This window comes from Ruditapes philippinarum, unplaced genomic scaffold (assembly GCF_026571515.1).
Source record: "Ruditapes philippinarum isolate M1 unplaced genomic scaffold, ASM2657151v2 ctg2483_1_1_1_1, whole genome shotgun sequence".
NCBI lineage: Eukaryota > Metazoa > Mollusca > Bivalvia > Venerida > Veneridae > Ruditapes > Ruditapes philippinarum.
Window position 1 is genome coordinate 267,821 of NW_026865080.1, and position 19,101 is coordinate 286,921.

Sequence of the window (19,101 nt, forward strand, 5' to 3'; positions counted from 1 at the left end):
CCTTTGTAAATCTTCATATTCTATTTTTATGCCACCGCAGCATCTGCGATGCGGTGGCAAAAAGCGATTCACCTGTGTGTGTTGTTTGTGTGTGCGTGTGTGCGTGCGTGCGTGCGTGCGTTGGTGCGTTGGTGCGTGCGTGCGTGTGTGTTGGTGTGTGTGTGTGTGTGTGTGTGTTCTATAGATTATATAGTGAACTTAAAAGATCTTCTTGTGAAAAACCACTTGTCCAATTTCAACCGAACTTGGTAGGATTGATCCTTGAGTGAAGAGCTTCCAAAGTTGTTCAAAGAATTTCATTGCCATGGCAACCAAAAGGAATTATAGGAATAAATTTTAAAAATCTTCTTGACTGTAAAGACACAAAAGGCCTAGAGCTTAGATATTTTGCATAAAGCATTGTCTTTCAGACCTCTACCAAGATTGTTCAAATTATAGCCATGGGGTCAAAATCGGCCCCGCCCCGGGGGCTATTGATTTTCACTATATGTACATATAGTAAAAACTTAAAATACCCTCTTGTAAAGACCCAAAAGGCCTAGAACTTAGATATTTTTATGCCCCCACAGAGTGGGAGCATATAGCGTTGCACTTGTCCGTCCGTCTGTCCGTCCGTACGTCTGTACGTCCGTCCGTCCGTCCGTCTGTCCGTACGTCCCGAAATCTTGTGAACGCAACTCCTCTTAAACCGGATGGCAGATTTTGCTTAAACTTCCAGGGATGAACAACCTTAATGTGTAGATGGTAGTAAAGGAAGGAATTTTTGCTGCGACCAAATTTAACAGAATTATGGCCCTTTGTTGATTTTTTCACTATATACCATGTAAAAATTTTGTGAACGCAACTCCTCTTAAACCGGATGGCAGATTTTGCTTAAACTTCCAGGGATGAACAACCCTAATGTGTAGATGGTAGTAAAGGAAGGAATTTTTGCTGTGACCAAATTTAACAGAATTATGGCCCTTTGTTGATTTTTTCACTATATACCATATAGAAATTTTTGTTAACGCAACTCCTCTTAAACCGGATGGCAGATTTTGCTTAAACTTCCAGGGATGAAACAACCCTAATGTGTAGATGATAGTAAAGGAAGGAATTTTTGCTGTGACTAAATTTAACAGAATTATGGCCCTTTGTTGATTTTTTCACTGTATACCATATAGAAATTTTGTGAACGCAACTCCTCTTAAACCGGATGGCAGATTTTGCTTAAACTTCCAGGGATGAACAACCTTAATGTGTAGATGGTTACAAGTAAAGGAAGGAATTTTTGCTGCGACCAAATTTAAGAGAATTATGGCCCTTTGTTGATTTTTTCACTATATACCATATATATGTTGTCAGTGGGGGCATCCGTGTCCTTTGGACACAGTTCTAGTTCATAAGGCATTGACTGATAGACCCTTACCAAGATTGTTCAAATTATAGCCCTGGGGTCAAAATCGGCCCTGCCCCGGGGTTCATTGATTTTCACTTTATGTACATATAGTTAAAACTTAAAATACCTTTTAAGGTAGCTCGCTACTATCCGACCGAAATATGATAACATCTCAGATCTTGATGATTTTTGGTATACAGACATGTAGATATGTAAGCTTTACTTCTGCAGCATTATTTTATATAAAAAAACAGCGTTACTATGACGTCAAAGCGCCCTCTATCGGTGGCGGCGAAATTGCGTCTTTTTTATCAATAAACCGGTCTGTTCTTCTCAATTTTCATCCGATTTCATTCATTTTAATTTTATAATGTTCAGTAAATGTATGTCTTTGTAATGATGTCTTTCTTCAACATTTACTGAATAGTCTGCGACTTAACGTCATTTTTCTCTACGTTCTGGCGTCTATATTTGATGCAAATATCGCGCGATTTCGCAATAAAGATTGTGTTATAAAAACAATTCAACATGGTGAATTTTTCTATAATTTTCCGAGCGTGTAGTGAGATATTGAAGAAAAATATTTATGCAATAAAAATATAGGGTCAACGCGTAAGATATTTTGCTGTTACTGTTTTAAAATATAATAAAGGGTGAGTGAAACGTAATGATTTTGGTGACGTTAATAGATGTTGGAGTTCAAAGAATAATACCAAATAACAATTTTCTTACGTCAAACATTACGATAGTAAGTATAAACAACACAGGGACATGATGAAATGTATATTTTTTAAATTGTTGATTATTTTCTCATTGAAAGCATGCGCTAGATGAGCACATTTACAATGTTTAATCCGACAATTCCTTGTTAAATACTTTCCTAATTTGCAGGACACAGTCTCACACATCTTTTAACTCTAATTTTATAATGTGATATTGTTAAAGTGTTATATTATTATATGAATTAACTAGTTTCAGCGCAAAAAATAAGATTCACATATTGCTGTATGAATGAAGTAAGAATATTAGTTTGCTTAGCTTATACCCGTAGAATATTTATTTTACGTTACATTCAGCTTTTAAACACTTTCATAAAATCACATAAAGGCAGACGAGCCTTAGTGTCAAAACACATCGTAAAAATACAATTAAAATAGATATGCATACAAATGTGCCGAAATAAGTGATAAATACAATTCAGAAAATTAATAATATTCAAATATGTTAAAGGGACTCCACTGAGGTTTTTTGACATGATGGAACTAAAAATATTTTTTTCCAGATAGGTGTACCATTTGATGTAGGTTAAGACCATTAATCTTTGTGCAAAATTTCAGAGCATTCGCGCACTTCGTTTTTCCAGAATAATTATTCAAAATGAAAAGCGTTTAAACGCTTTTCACCCAAATCGGGCTAACAAAAGCATAAAAATACGATTTTCAATTTATTTCAAAGTTCATTTCGTAACTATCTTCGCATATATTTCTGTTTAAAGTGCCCCAGGTCATTTATGTAAGAAATTCAAATGTTATGTGTTTGACTTTTCAACCTCAGTGAAGTCCCTTTAAGAATATTTAAAAACAAACTGTACAAGAAACAAAAACCTTTATTTTATTTTTATTTTTGCCTACCATTTTTAAGTCTGTGCAATACATAGATTATATAATTATAATCTAATTAAAATGTCATGATAATTAGAAAATGAGCACTTATGTGACAAACTATAAATTATTTTGGAAGAATAAAAAAATATATAAGCATATTCGCAACTGCAGACTCGAATGTGAAACACCCAATATAACCATTACTCAACTCAGATTCATTACCGCTTTTTCATTACAGTATAACATAGCGGACTCAAAGTATTATTGATTTCTAAAGAGTTCCACTACATTTTACCTCTGTAGAGCAACCACTCTAGGCAACAAAGGGCATTTCTGTGTAAAGGTTATACTGTATTTTTTAATAAAAATACAAAATATAATTATTAAATAACTTGTTCAACTTTTGTTACCACTGAATACGAATAATGTATTATGTTGACGTTATCTTGTTCATTTTTTAATACAATACAGTTTGATTTAAAAAAAAATTAAAAAAAACAAGAAAAAAATAAACAACCTCAAAACACACACCAAAAACACGTGTTTATGATGTTAGCAATAAAATGGACTTCTCCCTTATTAAGGGAGGTCATAATCAGGTTTTAAACTTTGAATATTCTTCTGTTGTCACGTTGTAATCTTACGTGGTCTTACGCTGAATTCGGAAGGCATGGATTCGAGACACGATTGCGTATTGTGCTAATAGATTATCCTTTAGAATTATTTACTGTGTATGAAATGTTTCAAGGTCCACCTCGGACTGTTGTCATTCATTTCCAAAGAGAAGTTGATACTGTGAGAAACACTAGTTTCGTTAAATTCCCTCTGCTATAATTGAAATACTGTTGAAAGCGGCGTTAAACCCAATATTAAAAAATAAGAAGATATAAAACATAAAATGCATAGTTCATTATTTTGATAGGCTCTACATAGCACTGCATTATGTGCAGACAAAAACACGAACTTCTCCCACAACCATAATCACACAAATTGAGAATCCTACGTAATCGCCTTCAGTACAAGTAATCTGTATTTAATATGCAACATTCTCCGCTTCTGAACATACAAAATAAATCAACGGATCTTTCGCCTGTAATCGAGAAATGATCGCGGCTTCAGGTCGCCTCAAAGACGCGCTAGTTAACGCATACCGCGAGTCAGCTAGTTTAAAATAAATAAGAATATCTGTAATTATGTGAAATACGTGAGAAATTAAAGCCATAGCACGAAAGCGTGATTCCTACTTTAAATCTGAGTCTCACGCTTAGCGCAGGGTATTTGGCTGCGATAGAAAATAGAATATCTGATGGCTGTTAATAAATAATTTTTTATACGTGTAGAAATTGTTGAATTAAATGTCTGCTAGATTTTATAATATAATTAAGACTACCAGTGAATCATGACTTACGTACAAATCGTTGCTACTTCCAGTTGATCATATATTTTTGAAACGTAAATTTGATTCGTGTCCTACCAGAGAAATAGATGTTATCTATGTCTCTGTTCCTACTAACTGATATAAAAATTATGCAATTCAAAATTGTTACATATTATAACATGGAAGTTTGTACCGGGATACACATAACATGATGACATTGCGACTGCACCAGCCTTTTCATTCTTTTTTTCTGACATTCTTTGCAAAATTTATGTTTTAATAATTTCCACTTAGGTGGCCTTTTAATTATATTTTTCAATATTCTGAATTGTGTTTCAGTCCTCGAGGTATTTATATCTATTCGTTGCAGTTTTTCAGAGATTGATACCAACTTTTGCAGACAGTTTTACCCTGATTTGTTATACATGTATATAATTGAAGATATTCATCGAAATGCAGGCATCTAAAAGGACTTTTAAAAAAACATTTTTACGGAACATGTCTAAATACTATTGTTGTTGATGGTTTTCACACATTTTTTATTCCTGTCAGTATGATATTTATCGAAAAAGTCGTGAAAATTTCCTTGAGAAGAATATTTGACGTCACCAAAATCATTACGTTTTACTCACCCTTTATTTTATATTCAAATATAATAGCAAAATATCTTACGCGTTGACCCTATAAAGATGCATAAAGATTTTCTTTTATGACTTCACTACATGTTAGAAAAATTATAGCAAAAGTCACCGTGTTGATTTTTTATTATTTCACAATCTTTATTGCGATATCGCGCGATATTTGCATCAAATATGGACGTCAGAACGTGAGGGAAAATAACGTAGAATCGCAGAGTATTAAGCAAATGTTCAAGAAAGACATCGTTACAAAGACATACATTTACTGAACATTATAAAATTAAAATGAATGAAATCGGATGAAAATTGAGAAGAACAGACCGGTTTATTGATAAAAAAAGACGCAATTTCGCCGCCACCGATAGAGGGCGCTTTGACGTCATAGTAACGCTGTTTTTTTATATAAAATAATGCTGCAGAAGTAAAGCTTACATATCTACATGTCTGTATACCAAAAATCATCAAGATCTGAGATATTGTCAAATTTCGGTCGGAAAGTAGCGAGTTACCTTAAAGACCCAAAAGGCCTAGAGCTTAGATATTTTGCATAAGGCATTGTCTGGTAGACCTCTACCCAGATTGTTCAAATTATAGCCCTGGGGTCAAAATCGGCCCGCCCCTGGGTCATTGGTTTTCCTTATATGTATATAGTAAAAACTTATAGTAAAAACTTTAAAACAATTTCTTCTAGCAATTGTCAAATGCTTGAGGTTAGATATTTTGCATGAAACATTGTGTAGTAAACCTCTAGCACTGATTGTTCAAATTATAGCCCTGCGGTCAAAATTGCCCCCGCCCCGGGGGTCATTGATTTTTGATATATATATATAGTACAAAAATAAAAATATTCGTATGGTACAAGGCTTAGAGCTTTAATATTTGTTAAATTATATCATCTATAGGTACCAAAGTTGTTCAAATTTTGCCTCTGGTGTCAAAATTAGCCCCACCACGGGGGCCATAGGTTTTCCTTAAATGTATATAGTAAAAACTTAAAAAATCATCTTCTCTATATTTACAAAGGCTAGTGTTAAGATATTTTGCATGAAACATTTTTAGTGAACCTCTAGCAAGATTGTACAAATTTTAGCCCTGGGGTCAAAATTGGCCCCACCCCAGGTGTTATTGATTTTCACTAAATACATGTAGTAAAAAATTAAAAAACCTTCTTGTCTGAAGGTTAAAGGCTTAGAGCTTTGATATTTGGTATATAATATCATCTATGGATCCTCTACTAAAGTTGTTTTAATTATGCCCCTAGTGTTAAAATTGCCCTGCCCCAGTCGCGATAGTTTTCCTAATATGTATAAAGTAAAAACTTGAAAAATCTTTTTTTCTGAATTGACAAAGGCTAGAGGTTAAATATATGGCATGCGACTTTGCGAAGTGAACCTCTACCAAGATTGTTCAAATTATAGCCCTGGGGTCAAAATTGGTTCCGCCCCAGGGGTCATTGATTTTCATTATGTACTTATAGTAAAAAAAAAAAAATATTTTTGTCTGAAGGTACAAGGCATAGAGCTTTGATGGTTGCTATATAATATCATCTATAGGTCCTCTACCAAAGTTGTTCAAAGTTTTCTCCTGGTGTAAAAATTGGCCCTGCCCGGGGGCAGTGATTATCATTATGTACACATAGTAAAAACAGAAAATAAAACAAATGTTTTCTGAATGGGAGAAAGCTACATCTTAGATATTTGTCTTGAAATGTTGTTTTGGGGACCTGTATCAAGATTGTTTTGAATTAAACCCTTGGGTCAAAATTTTGCCATGCCCAAGGGGACAGTGACCTTCTTTCTTTTCCTTTGATGTACAGTAATGAAATTTTGACCATGTGCACAATTTTAGTTGTTAAATTGAACTTTGATATCAGGTGATCTAGATTATGATGATGTGACCTACTTTCTTGTCCTTTAATGTACAACTATGAAATTTGAACAATGTACACATATTAAGATGTAAAGTGAACTTTGATATCAGCTGACCTAGATTTGGACAAAGTGTCTTACTGTGTTGTCCTTTGATGTAGTCATGAAATTTAGGCTGTGTGAAATATGACCTTCACCACCAAATTCGCTAGACAAGTGCATTAATATATTCCTACTCTGATCTTTTATTGGATTAACAATAGATTTAACCACTAATCTGATAATAAGAATTAGTCAGGTATCTTCAATTGTATAGAAACAAAAAAATCTGTTCCTACACGTCTACTATTTAGTGTTGTATTAATGCGGTGGCATAGCACTTTTCTCAATTGCAATCTTGTTTGTACAGGCAATTTCTCCTTAACTATAAAAGCAAATTGGTATTTTATGTTATGGAAAGGGTATTCAGTAAGAGCGGTGTTTATAAATAACCTATGTTTTAGAAGAAAATACCTAAGTAACAGATACACTATTCACAAGGCGACATATTTTCTAGTGTAATTAAAATATTAAAAAAGAATTTCAAGTGCAGATGTTATTAAACTTAAACATACTTTGAGTCCTTAGTGTAACCAAATCTGCTCTTTTCCTTCAAATTATTCTCAAGCCTTGTTCACCACTAGATATTGATACACATGTCTTTTTGTTGTTGTTGTTGGCTTGTTTGTGCTTTTATTAGCTCACCAGAGTCGAAGGCTCAGGGTGAGCAATTAGTATCAAAGCGGGATGCTCCGGCGTCCGTCGTCATGCATCAACAATCGTCTTCTTCTCTGAAACTACTAAGCCGATTTACTTCAAATTTGGTCTGTAGCATCCTTGTGACAGTCACACTTGAATTTTCTCATATCATTCCAATTGGCCTCTTTTCAGGGGTCAGCAGATCTAAGAATAGAAAAACCTTTAAACATCTACTTCTACAGAACTAATGGATGGATGATCACCAAACTTTGTCTGTAGCATTCCTTGGTAGTCTTTTATCAAGTTTGCTCATATTAATTTGATTGGCCCCTTTCAGGGGTCTCTAGGGCTAAAAATAGAAAAACATTTAAACATCTACTTCTACAGAACAAATGGAGGGATGATCACCAAACTTTGTCTGAAGCATTCTTAGGTAGTCTTTATCAAGTTTGCTCATATGAATTTGATTGGCCCCTTTTAGGGGCAGCTTAAGCTTAAAATGGAAAAACCTTTAAACGTCTGTTTCTCGAAACTAATTAATGGATGATCACCAAACATTGTCTGTAGCATTCTTAGGTAGTCATTTATCAAGTTTGCTAATATTATTTTGATTGGCTCCTTTTAGGGGTCTCTAGGGCTAAAAATAGAAAAACTTTTAAACATCTTCTCCTACAGAACTTATTAATGGATGATCACCAAACTTTGTCTGTAGCATTCTTGGGTAGTGTTTAATCAAGTTTGCTCGTATTAATTTGATTGGCCCCTTTAAGGGGCCGCTAAAGCTAAAAATAGAAATACCTTTAAATGTCTATTTCTAGAGAACTTATTAATGGATGATCACCAAACTTTGTCTGTAGCATTCTTAGGTAGCCTTGTATCAAGTTTGCTAATATCATTTTGATTAGCCCCTTTTAGGGGTCTCTAGGGCTAAAAATAGAAAAACCTTTAAACATCTTCTCCTACAGAACTAATTGATGGATGATCACCAAACTTTGTCAGTATCATTTTCGGGAAGTGTTTTATCAAGTTTGCTCATATTAATTTGTTACGTTTAAATACGTTTAAACATCTCCTACAGAACTAGTTAATGGATGATCACCAAACTTTGTCTGTAGCATTCTTGGGTACTCTTTTGTCAAGTTTGCATATATTAATTTGATTGGCCACTTTTAGGGGCCACTAAAGCTAAAAATAAAAAAAGCCTTCGGACATCATTTCCTACTGAAATAATTGATAGATGATCACCAAACTTAGTAGCATTCTTAGGTAAAACTTAGTAGCATTCTTATGTATTCTTTTATCAAGTTTGCTCATATAAATTTGATAAGCACCGTTTAAGGTAAAGCTTAAATGCCTCCTGTCATGGCATTTCTTCAAATTATTGTTTAAACATATTCAAATTTAATAGAATATATTGACATTCCAACACTGATAACCAGTTGTTTCTGGTGACCGACTCAGGGCCATCATGGCCCTCTTGTTTTAGTAATTTTTGTCTCTATCTTTTCTCTATCCATAAAACATAGCACTTGAAAACTACAGTATTAACGAAAATTTTTAATTTTTTTTCCAGTTCCAATTAGCATACTCAAACAAAAAAATATATAAACATGTTTAGTAAAAAATACTAATTGGAAAATTATTCAAGCAAAAATGTGTGCAACAGTAACAAAAAGGTTATTTTAATAACTAAAAATAAAATTACGTTTTTTTTTGTTTAATTGTAGAGACTCATTTATATTGAAATTTTCTTCTATTACCTCTCATGTCGTGTGTTTTATTATTAGATAATTGTTGTTTGTTTGATGTTTTTGTGTACCGTTTTATACTGAAAAAACGTTATAAGTTTGATAAATATATATTCATATGTGTGTATATGTGTATATGTTTAATATGACAATGCATGAACTGGGTTTCTAAAAATAGATAGATTGGAGAAAATATCAGATTGTTATTTGAAACAATCGAATACTTACAAATTTAAAATGAGCCAGGTTTACTAATTTTTAGCTGACTTCGAAAAAAGCTTATGAAAGCATTGCTCATGATTTAATGTTTCAATGTTTAGAGAATTTTAATGTTGGTGAATCTTTTATCAAAATTATTTTGCAATGAAATAAGTACTGTTTTGATTAATAATGGAAACTTCTCTTCAGATACGAAGGGGTGTAAGATAAGGATGCCCGCAATCATCTCTGCTCTTCATAAGATGTATTGCATTTCAAGCAAATTACATAAAAAGATATTGATATAGAAGGAATTATTGTTAAGAAAAAGAAATAAAACAGACTCTTTTTGCAGACGATGCAACATTTTTTTTAAATAATGGTATACTAAACGAATTTCGTTTGAAAAACTCGATGTCATTAAAAATTTTGGACACATATCAGGTTTAAAACTTAATATGAATAAATCTACTCTTTTAAGAGTGGGGTCTCTTAGAGACACTTATTTAATATTTTGCAAAGATAAACACTTTAAATTGACATCTGAATCTGCAAAAACTTAGGCATGACCATTTCAAACGACATTAAAAAAACATAGATCTTTATTTACAACCAAAATTAAAAGTTTCAAAATTGTCTAAAACAATGGGAACACAGAAAACTGACTTTATTAGGAAAAATGACAGTAAAAAAAGCTGGAAAGCAAGTTATATGGAATAATTCTAGATAAGAAATGGTAGTAACCTTTTTTAAAATGAAAGATTGGTATGACACAGGTATAAAATATATAGAACATCTTTTTGACTACAGAAAAAAACGACTTCTACGCTTTTGAGCGTTTTAAAGAATTATATAATTCTACCAAGTTCTACCAAATCATCACAAGCATAGATCCTAATATAAAACAAAATCTTAAAGATGAAAATGTATTGTTTACTCCCTTAAAGACCTTAGTTAATGAGATCAGAGATAGTAAAGCACCAATTAATTACTATATACTAAGCAAATGAGGGTTAAACCAAAAGCAAAAGTCAGATCAGAAAGTAAATGGGATTTTTTTTAGAAAATAATAAAATAAAATGGAAATCAGTATATAGCCAAATTTTTACAGTTACTATTGATACCCAGATAAGAACTTTTCAGTATCAATATTTAATGCGAATAATTCCAACAAATAAATAACTATTTGTGTGATTTTTGTAATATGCTGCCTTAAATTATTGAACATCTATTCTGGGAATGACACCATTTTCAAGTTATGTGGAATGGACTAGGAATGTTTTAGATATAAAGTTTTGGTATTTTGCAAAACATTTGGAAAAGTGATGTAATAAATTTGATTATTTTTCTAATGAAATTTTATATTTTTCAACAGAAATGTAGACCAAAGTCACCTTCTTTCAAACATGTCCTGTCATATCTAAAACTAAGAATTACTATTGAAAAAGAAATTGCAATTATTCCAAATAAGGTAGAATACCATCTTATGAAATGTTCCTTGATTTAATGACAAACTTTAAACATGCGTTTTACAATACATGGGTATGATATCTCTTTCTTACACCTTCCCTCATTTTTTTAACTTCAAATTTTCTACACTGTTTTCATTTAGGAAATACCATAAAAAACTAATACTTTTGTCCTCTTTTTATAACTTGGACTTTTTTCCTCTTTTCCTTTTATAAAAAAAATAAAAAAAGCTATGACATAAGTAAAAATTAAGCTAGAGATAACATTCACTTAAACAAATTATGATATGATTTGATATTATTATGTAACTTTGTCAAATGAATGTATATGACATTTATATACATGTATGTCATAAAGGTAAAATGAATAAAAAATCACAATAAAAGGAAGTGCAATGCACAAGAACCATAACTCTATCTAAAGTAATTATAGAATTATTGTCCTTTGTTATTGTTCCATTGCTTTTTTTTTGTCCGGAGCATAACATGAAAACCACTAGTTGGAATTCAATACAACTTCATACAATGGTCAAGCATATTGAGAGAAAGAAGTGCAGTGCACAAGAACCATAACTCCATTTGGACGAATCACAGAGTTATTGCCCAATGTTACTTTTCCTTTTCCGGAGCATGAAAACTTTTCGAATTCAAAACAACTTCATACAATGGTCAAGTACAATAAGAGGAAATGCAGTGCACAAGAACCATAACTATATCAAAGTAATTACAGAGTCATTGCCCTTTGTTTTTTCCCATTTTTTTTCTTGTCCGGAGCATAACTTGAAAACCACTAGTTGGACTTAATACAATTTCATACAATGGTCAAGCACATTGAGAGAAAAAAGTGCAGTGTACAAGAACCATAATTCCATTTCATTTTAACTAATTACAATGTTATTGGCCTTTGTTACTCTTTCCTTGTCCGAAGTTGAAAACTACTGGTTGGGATTCAAAACAAGTTCATACAATGGTCAAGCCCAATAAGAGGAAAGGCAGTAAATAAGAACCATAACTCCGTGTGAAGTAATTATAGAGTTATTACCCTTTGCTAGTTTTCCGTTGCATTTTCCTTGTCCGGAGCATAACTTGAAAACCACTAGTTGGAAATCAAAAAAAAACTTCATACAATGGCCAAGCATTTTGAGAGGAAGTGCAGTGTACAAGAACTATAATTCCATTTCATTTTAACTAATTACAGAGTAATTGCCCTTTGTTACTCTTTCCTTGTCCGAAGTTGAAATCTACTGGTTGGGATTCAAAACAAGTTCATACAATGGTCAAGCACAATAAGAGGAAGGGTAGTAAATAAGAACCATAACTCCGTGTGAAATAATTATAGAGTTATTACCCTTTGCTAGTTTTCCGTTGCATTTTCCTTGTCCGGAGCATAACTTGAAAACCACTAGTTGGAAATCAAAAAAAAAACTTCATACAATGACCAATCACTTTGAGAGAAAGAACGGTGCATAAAAACAACCACTCAATCTTAGCTAATCGCAGAGTTATTGCCGATAATTACGTTTTCTTGTCCAGTGCATTACTTGAAAATTAATGGTTGGAATTCAATGAAACTTCATACAATGGTCAAGCGTAGTTTAAAATCCTGTAAAACATTTTTTGTTATGGTTTTAAATCATGAATATGATGCTCAAATTAAGATTTATCAATGTTGTAGGTTCAAAAAAGTATTTTTATAAAGATATTACCGAATTTAACATTTCATGTAAATAAAGGCAGGCAATAAACATTTTATTTTCTATAAAGTTTAAGTTAAATTTTACAATAAGAAATGAATGCATATATTTTAATGATTACATATAATATGCACAAATATTTGCAGTACATATTTTACATATTCTTCGATGTTTGAAAATTGTTTTATTTGCATAATCATGTACATATAGATAATTTCACTTAGTGTGGTTTACCACTTTGATCACAACATACAGGACATTTAAATGAAGTGAAGTGCTCAAGAACCATACTACTTGGACTAATTACATAGTTATTTCCCTTTGTTAATTTTTCTTGTGCAGTGCATAACTTGGAAAACTAGTAGTTGGAATTCAATTCAACTTAATACAGTGGTCAAGCACAATGAGTTGACGCGCAGTGTATAATAATCATAACTCTATCCTCAGTATTTGCAAAGTTATGGCCCTTTTTCATTATGTTCCCCCGAAAAAATCGGGGAAGCATATAGTCGCCATCTTGTCCGTCCGTCCATCCATCTGTCCGTCCGTCCGACCAAACCAGTGCTACATTACAGGGTTTGGTCTATTGTTCTCATTACAATAGATGTCGTTCATGTCAAGCATTTCGTTTCTCTTGTGGGGTTATTTTTCTGCATTGTGGGGTTAAAAAGAACAAAAGAAATAACAAAAGAAAACTCAATAATGTAGCTCTGGTAAGAATGTCCGTCTGTCCGTCTGTCTGCTTTTCTTGTCCGGGACATAACTTTGTAACAACAAGAGGTATCAACATGAAACTTTGTAGGTAGATCGATCGTATTGAGTATGTGTGCACAAGAACTGTAACTCTGCCTTGCCTATTTTTTAATAATTCCCCTTTGTTTATTTTTACACTTTGAACTTTGTCCGGGACATAAATCTAAAACGCATAACTCTAATATTATAAGAGATATCAGCATGCAACTTTGTAGATAGATAGGTCTAATTTGATGGAAGTGCAGTGCTAAAGTCTCATAACTCTGTCTTGCGTTATTTTGAAGTTATTGCCCTTTGTTTATTTTTACTTTTTGACTTTTGTTCAGGACATAACTCCAAAACTATTAATGAGATATGAACATGAAACTGTGTAGGTAGATAGATATCATTGGATAGAACTGCAATGCTTAAAGAACCTAAACAAAGCCTTGTCTAATTTTTGAGTTATTGTCCTTTGTTCTTGTTTACACTTTGAATTTAACCCGAGACATAACTCTGAAACTATAAAAGATATCATCAGGAAACTTTATAGATAGATAGATTGCATTGAAAAGAAGTGCAGTGCAAAATAAAAACATAACTCCCCCTTGCCAAATTTTGTATTGTTTGCCTTTTGTTCATTTTTTTATACTGTCCTGTGTCCAAAACCTTCTCGGGGAGCATTATCCGGTTCAACCGGTTCTTGTTTACCTTGTCTGATGCATAACTCAAAAACTAATGTTTGGAATTCAACACAACTTCATATAATGGTCAAGCGCAATGAGAGGACATGCAGTGCTCAAGAACCGTAACTCTATCTGGACTTTTTACAGGGTACTTCAAACAAACTTCATCAATTGTCAACAACAGTGAAAGGAAATGCAATGTACAAGAACCACAACTATCTTCAATTGCCGATAACCATAATTCTATTAAAATTCTTTTACGAAGTATTCTGTACCTATTAACTTCCTCATTTCCGAAGCAGTCATATGTGGGTATTAATCACATTTGGTGATAGTTCTAGTTATTATTATTATTATTATTATTTAATTATTCAAATGAATATTAAAGTCTTATCTGGTAACACCTTTTTTCCGTAACAATATATTTACGTAGCAAAAAAATGCATATTTCCATATGTTTTGTCAATTGTCTAGGATACAGTGGTCGGCCTGCAAGCTTTGTCTCAGTACAGCATCGTTACCTATTCTCCAGAAATTGATCTAGAGGTTACCTTTTTCGCAGACCAAATGGTTTGGAGAAGAGAAGTAACTAAAGAAAATGCTATTGTTCAACAAATTATATCAAGGGTAAGACATATTTTGAAAATAGAAAGTGGCCTACTTGTTTATTGCATTAAATCCAATTCACTTGCCTCTAGTCGTTCAACAAATTATACAAACGGTAAGGCATAGTGAAATAAACACCAAAGGACTCCATTTATTTGTGGTTAATGGCTGATAGTTATTATCTCTTGTTGCTGTGGATAGAAATCGTGTCAATGTGTTTTGATTATTTTAGCACACTTGTTCCCTATATCTGAATAACGAGGATCTAGAGAAAATGCTTTAATGCAACAAATAAATAAAAAGGTAAGACATACTTGAAAAAGTATCATTTGAATCCATGTCTGTGTATGTCATTGGCACATTAAATTGCGTTTGTGGTCGAGAGGTTAAGGTAATTAACTTCAACCACTTGTCCCTCATCGCTGTTGGTTCGAATCCCGACAGGGACCTTGGATTCTGGTGTCGATGGTTCTTCTAAGGTAACAGTTTGTGTCTATGATAATACACGGAAAGTGACCTGAGGTTTCCCTTAACCAGTAATGCTGGAATATCGCAATATGACCTATACTGTGTCGTGTGATGTAAAATACAATCAAACAAACAAAACTTGGGTCTTGTTACTGTTAATAGAAATCTTGTAAATGTGTTTTGATTAATTAGGATAGGTAACTAGCTCCCGGAAAGCGCAAAGGAGGGGACGAATGTTACCGTGTTATGTGTATCTAAGCTAAAAATACAAATGATTGGACAAAAATAATAGATTGAAAACTTCTTAAATATATACTTATTTTACTTTTTCCTGATAAATCAACTTTCAATATAAATTTATAAATTAAGTGAAACAAGAGAAATGATGCTAACATTTCTTATGCTTAAATCTTACGGCAATGTAGATAAAAGAATTCCTTGCCTTCTTCTATAGTTACCTGTGGAAACCATGGACAATAAACTTACATTGATTGTTAGGGGAAGTGGAAGTGCAGTTATGTCAATAGATCTTCGTTATAACAGACCAGTCACTGCGGAAGAATCTTGTCCCTTTACCATCACTGATATTGATGTTCAAGACGTCGAAGATCTACCGATTGATACAAATTTGGCAATGGAAAGGTAAGTAATACAAACTTCCTTTTATTTCTAGTTGAACCGAATCCGAAATAAAAATGTGTATAAATGTATTTAAAGTGCATAAAGAACGTAATCTGTTTCAGTTTTCAAATGTGTCACATGCACAGTTTAGATTCGTTTTGCCTTAAATTAGTAGCATGCACTTATCATGGAGATATTATAAATTAGATAATTGAATAAACAGATTCTTTCTTATTTGCCGAAAAGAATCGTCTCTAAAAGTCCAATATATCACAATAAATGTAAAGTGTAAAAGATGTTTTGAGTATAAAAGTTCGAAACAATTGTATTTACAAAATATTTGTGGTTATTATTTCACATAATTTTATACTAATGAAAGAATAGCATACTATTTGTGAATAAGTCTGTATTCTATATTGCCTCAAGTACAACTTAAGAATATAATAACTCAATTGAAAGATGTCGATGTCGCTATATTGCTCAGCTTTAATTTCTGAAAATAAGTAAGAAATTATTATTTGACTATAAGACCGATAATCTAAGATAATTAAAAATACGGGCCAGTGGGAGGAGATACCTAAGTCCACTCGTTTGCGTTTTTGATTTTCATCTATATCTTATAACATATTCATCAAAGCAAAACATTTCAATGTTGAACATCTCGCATCGACTCCTTTAGATATAAAATATTTGTCGCTGGTTTACAGAAACTGTGATGTGTGTGGCCGCTGTGATGAGGGTAATAGCGACTATGACAACGATTATTTTAGAGATGCACCAATAAAGGCTCCTAAGATACAAAGTACATTTGGAAGAAAGAAAAGAGATACAGATAGTCGTCGTATTCGTAAGACAACTCAGGAAAAATGCATTCGTTTCAGCGTAAGGTAAGCCTTTTCTGTGTAACCTATTGCAAAGTAAGCATCACAAAACATATGTTAGTTTTTAAGAAATCAGTACATTAACTATGAAGCATGACGGGATTAAAAAGCGGTTATATTGCCTTGAACAATAGGGACATCACCAGATACCCAGTTTACAGAGGTCGCTGGTCAGATCATGGGCGAAACAAAAAACCTTTTTGTGTCTAAAAGTCATATGTCTCTCGCCGATGATTTTTCAGTTATTCTTAAAAAAACTAAGAGCTAATCAAAGCGCAATGAAAGAATCAAGTGTAAAGTACTTTTATTATTTGTATTTTTGTAGCTCTAAGAATGATCAAATATATGGTATGTCTATTGTGAAGTTTGGGCTAGAGACAGGTGTCGAAGTGATCAAGTCTGATATAGAAAAGGTATTAAATACTTTAACATTCAAAATATTTGTCGAAGACTAAATAATACGCTGGTTTATGGTGTCATTAGCTATAGTAAAATTCTATTATAATTCATGATCAACGTCAGTCAAACTGACTCAACGATTTTATAGTAACGATATAGTGAAACAGAATCTTAGTTTGGTTCGACAAAACATGTTATACTTGTTTTTTTCTGTTTAATTTATTCATTTATTTATTTATTCTTTTTGTGATCAATGTTGAACCTGATGTTTTTCAATGAGATTTATAAATCTTCACAACTACAGGTGTGAAGTGCTGTGTGGCAGCTGTAAAAATTTGCCCCGTATTTCACTTTAGGATTGTTATATTTGTCTGGTCCTTTGGGATCATTGATGCCGACACTATTAGATGTTGAGAATTGAGTACCGCTTACGGCGTCGCAAGGGGCGTGAGGGATGCTGCACTTATTGAATTATCCCTCATGTACAGATTCAATCAAACCGAGTCTGTAATTTCATATAATTTTGTTGTGATTAATGCTTCCGAGTAATCACTTTGTTTCCAGATTTTTCTGCTTTTTGTCACGTTTTCTTGTCGATTTTAGAATCTATTATAGGACAACTGTTAAAAGGTCCGTTATGCTTCATTATCATATTTTCCTTAACAAGATTTGTAAACTTTAAAATAATGAGTTGTTGTACAGTTTTGGAAGAATAGTACGGTAAAGGTATATTAGAAATAAATTGTTTTTATAATGTGTTTGATAATAAAAAGAAATAAAATCAATCCTCATTTCTTTCTTGCAGCTCGTTAAGGAGAACAAAATAAACATTGCACATTACGAAATGCCGTCTGACGGTATTGTGTTTTACTTACACGAGGTTTGTTCTAATTTCTCTAGCTTTTAGTGTTCAAAAAATGACAAAATGCTCACGTTGGGCTAGTTTGATCACTCACAATCCGTTTATCCATACAAGTTTACGAATTATACTAATTTTGTTACACTTTTAAAATCATATGTACATATTTCCATGTGCATTTCGTTATCAATCACATTTAACTTACAACGGAGTGTATTTCTGATAATATTACAACTTGTTTAAGAATTAATATTTTCATTCGTATTCAGAAAGTGTCGGCTACAGTGAAAATCATGTTTTGATAATATCACTTTGAAATTATTTAAATTGAATTTCTCTGTTGACTAAAAAGCCTGTAATTAATATATTATTAGGATTCATGCTATTTAAAATTAAATATTTATTATGCCCCTTAATTTGCAAAATCAGGTGACATGCAAATTCCACAATTAAGGCCAGACCGGTATCAGGACCTCAGCGAGATTCATTGTATTATTAAACGTGTTTATATTTATAAATTTGAATGAACTAATATTTTGTGTTAAAACATAAGACAACTTACTGTAGAATTTAAATGACGTATCGCTCGTTTGGGTGGAAAGGTTACCTTGACATTTAGCGTACATAAATAAAGGGAGATAATAAATTTCTTTTAAAAATATAAAGACTTAACGCAATATAATTTTTGTACTCACATTCATGTAATTATTAACAAGTTGAAATAAGTATTGTGAAAAATGAAGAAATAGTTCAACAATTTAACTTTATAATACAGCTTAATGTGCTTTAATACCAATTCTATTAGTCAAGGCTGATTTTTGGCCGGAAATGGCGATACTGGCCGAGTTATTTCTTCCAATTTCAGTCTCGTCTGATAAAATCGTTATCAAAAGATAGTCGAATTTTTTCAATTTATCATGCAACATATAAAAAAAACATTAAAAATTACAAAACATCGACTTTTTTAAATGGTGAATTTTGTAAAAAGGGACATTTTTCTTCAAACAACAAATTGCTCCGACCCTGAAATAAAAACAACTTGTAAATTGCGGCCGTTTTTTTATAACAAATGAATTAATAGAATAAGATTTGACCATAAAAGTTCGATCCAAAAATATACATCCCTACGCATCACA

At 32.4% G+C, this 19,101-nt stretch overlaps 1 protein-coding gene across 1 annotated transcript in view; it reads left to right on the plus strand.

Annotated features, from left to right (window-relative positions):
- Positions 1 to 19,101, plus strand: part of LOC132727737 (complement C4-A-like) — an 89,637-nt gene that overhangs the window by 54,328 nt on the left and 16,208 nt on the right. Inside the window, 5 exon segments of the mRNA XM_060713305.1 lie at positions 14,606 to 14,758; positions 15,660 to 15,847; positions 16,534 to 16,713; positions 17,033 to 17,120; positions 17,912 to 17,986. Coding sequence (XP_060569288.1) covers positions 14,606 to 14,758; positions 15,660 to 15,847; positions 16,534 to 16,713; positions 17,033 to 17,120; positions 17,912 to 17,986 — 684 coding nt within the window.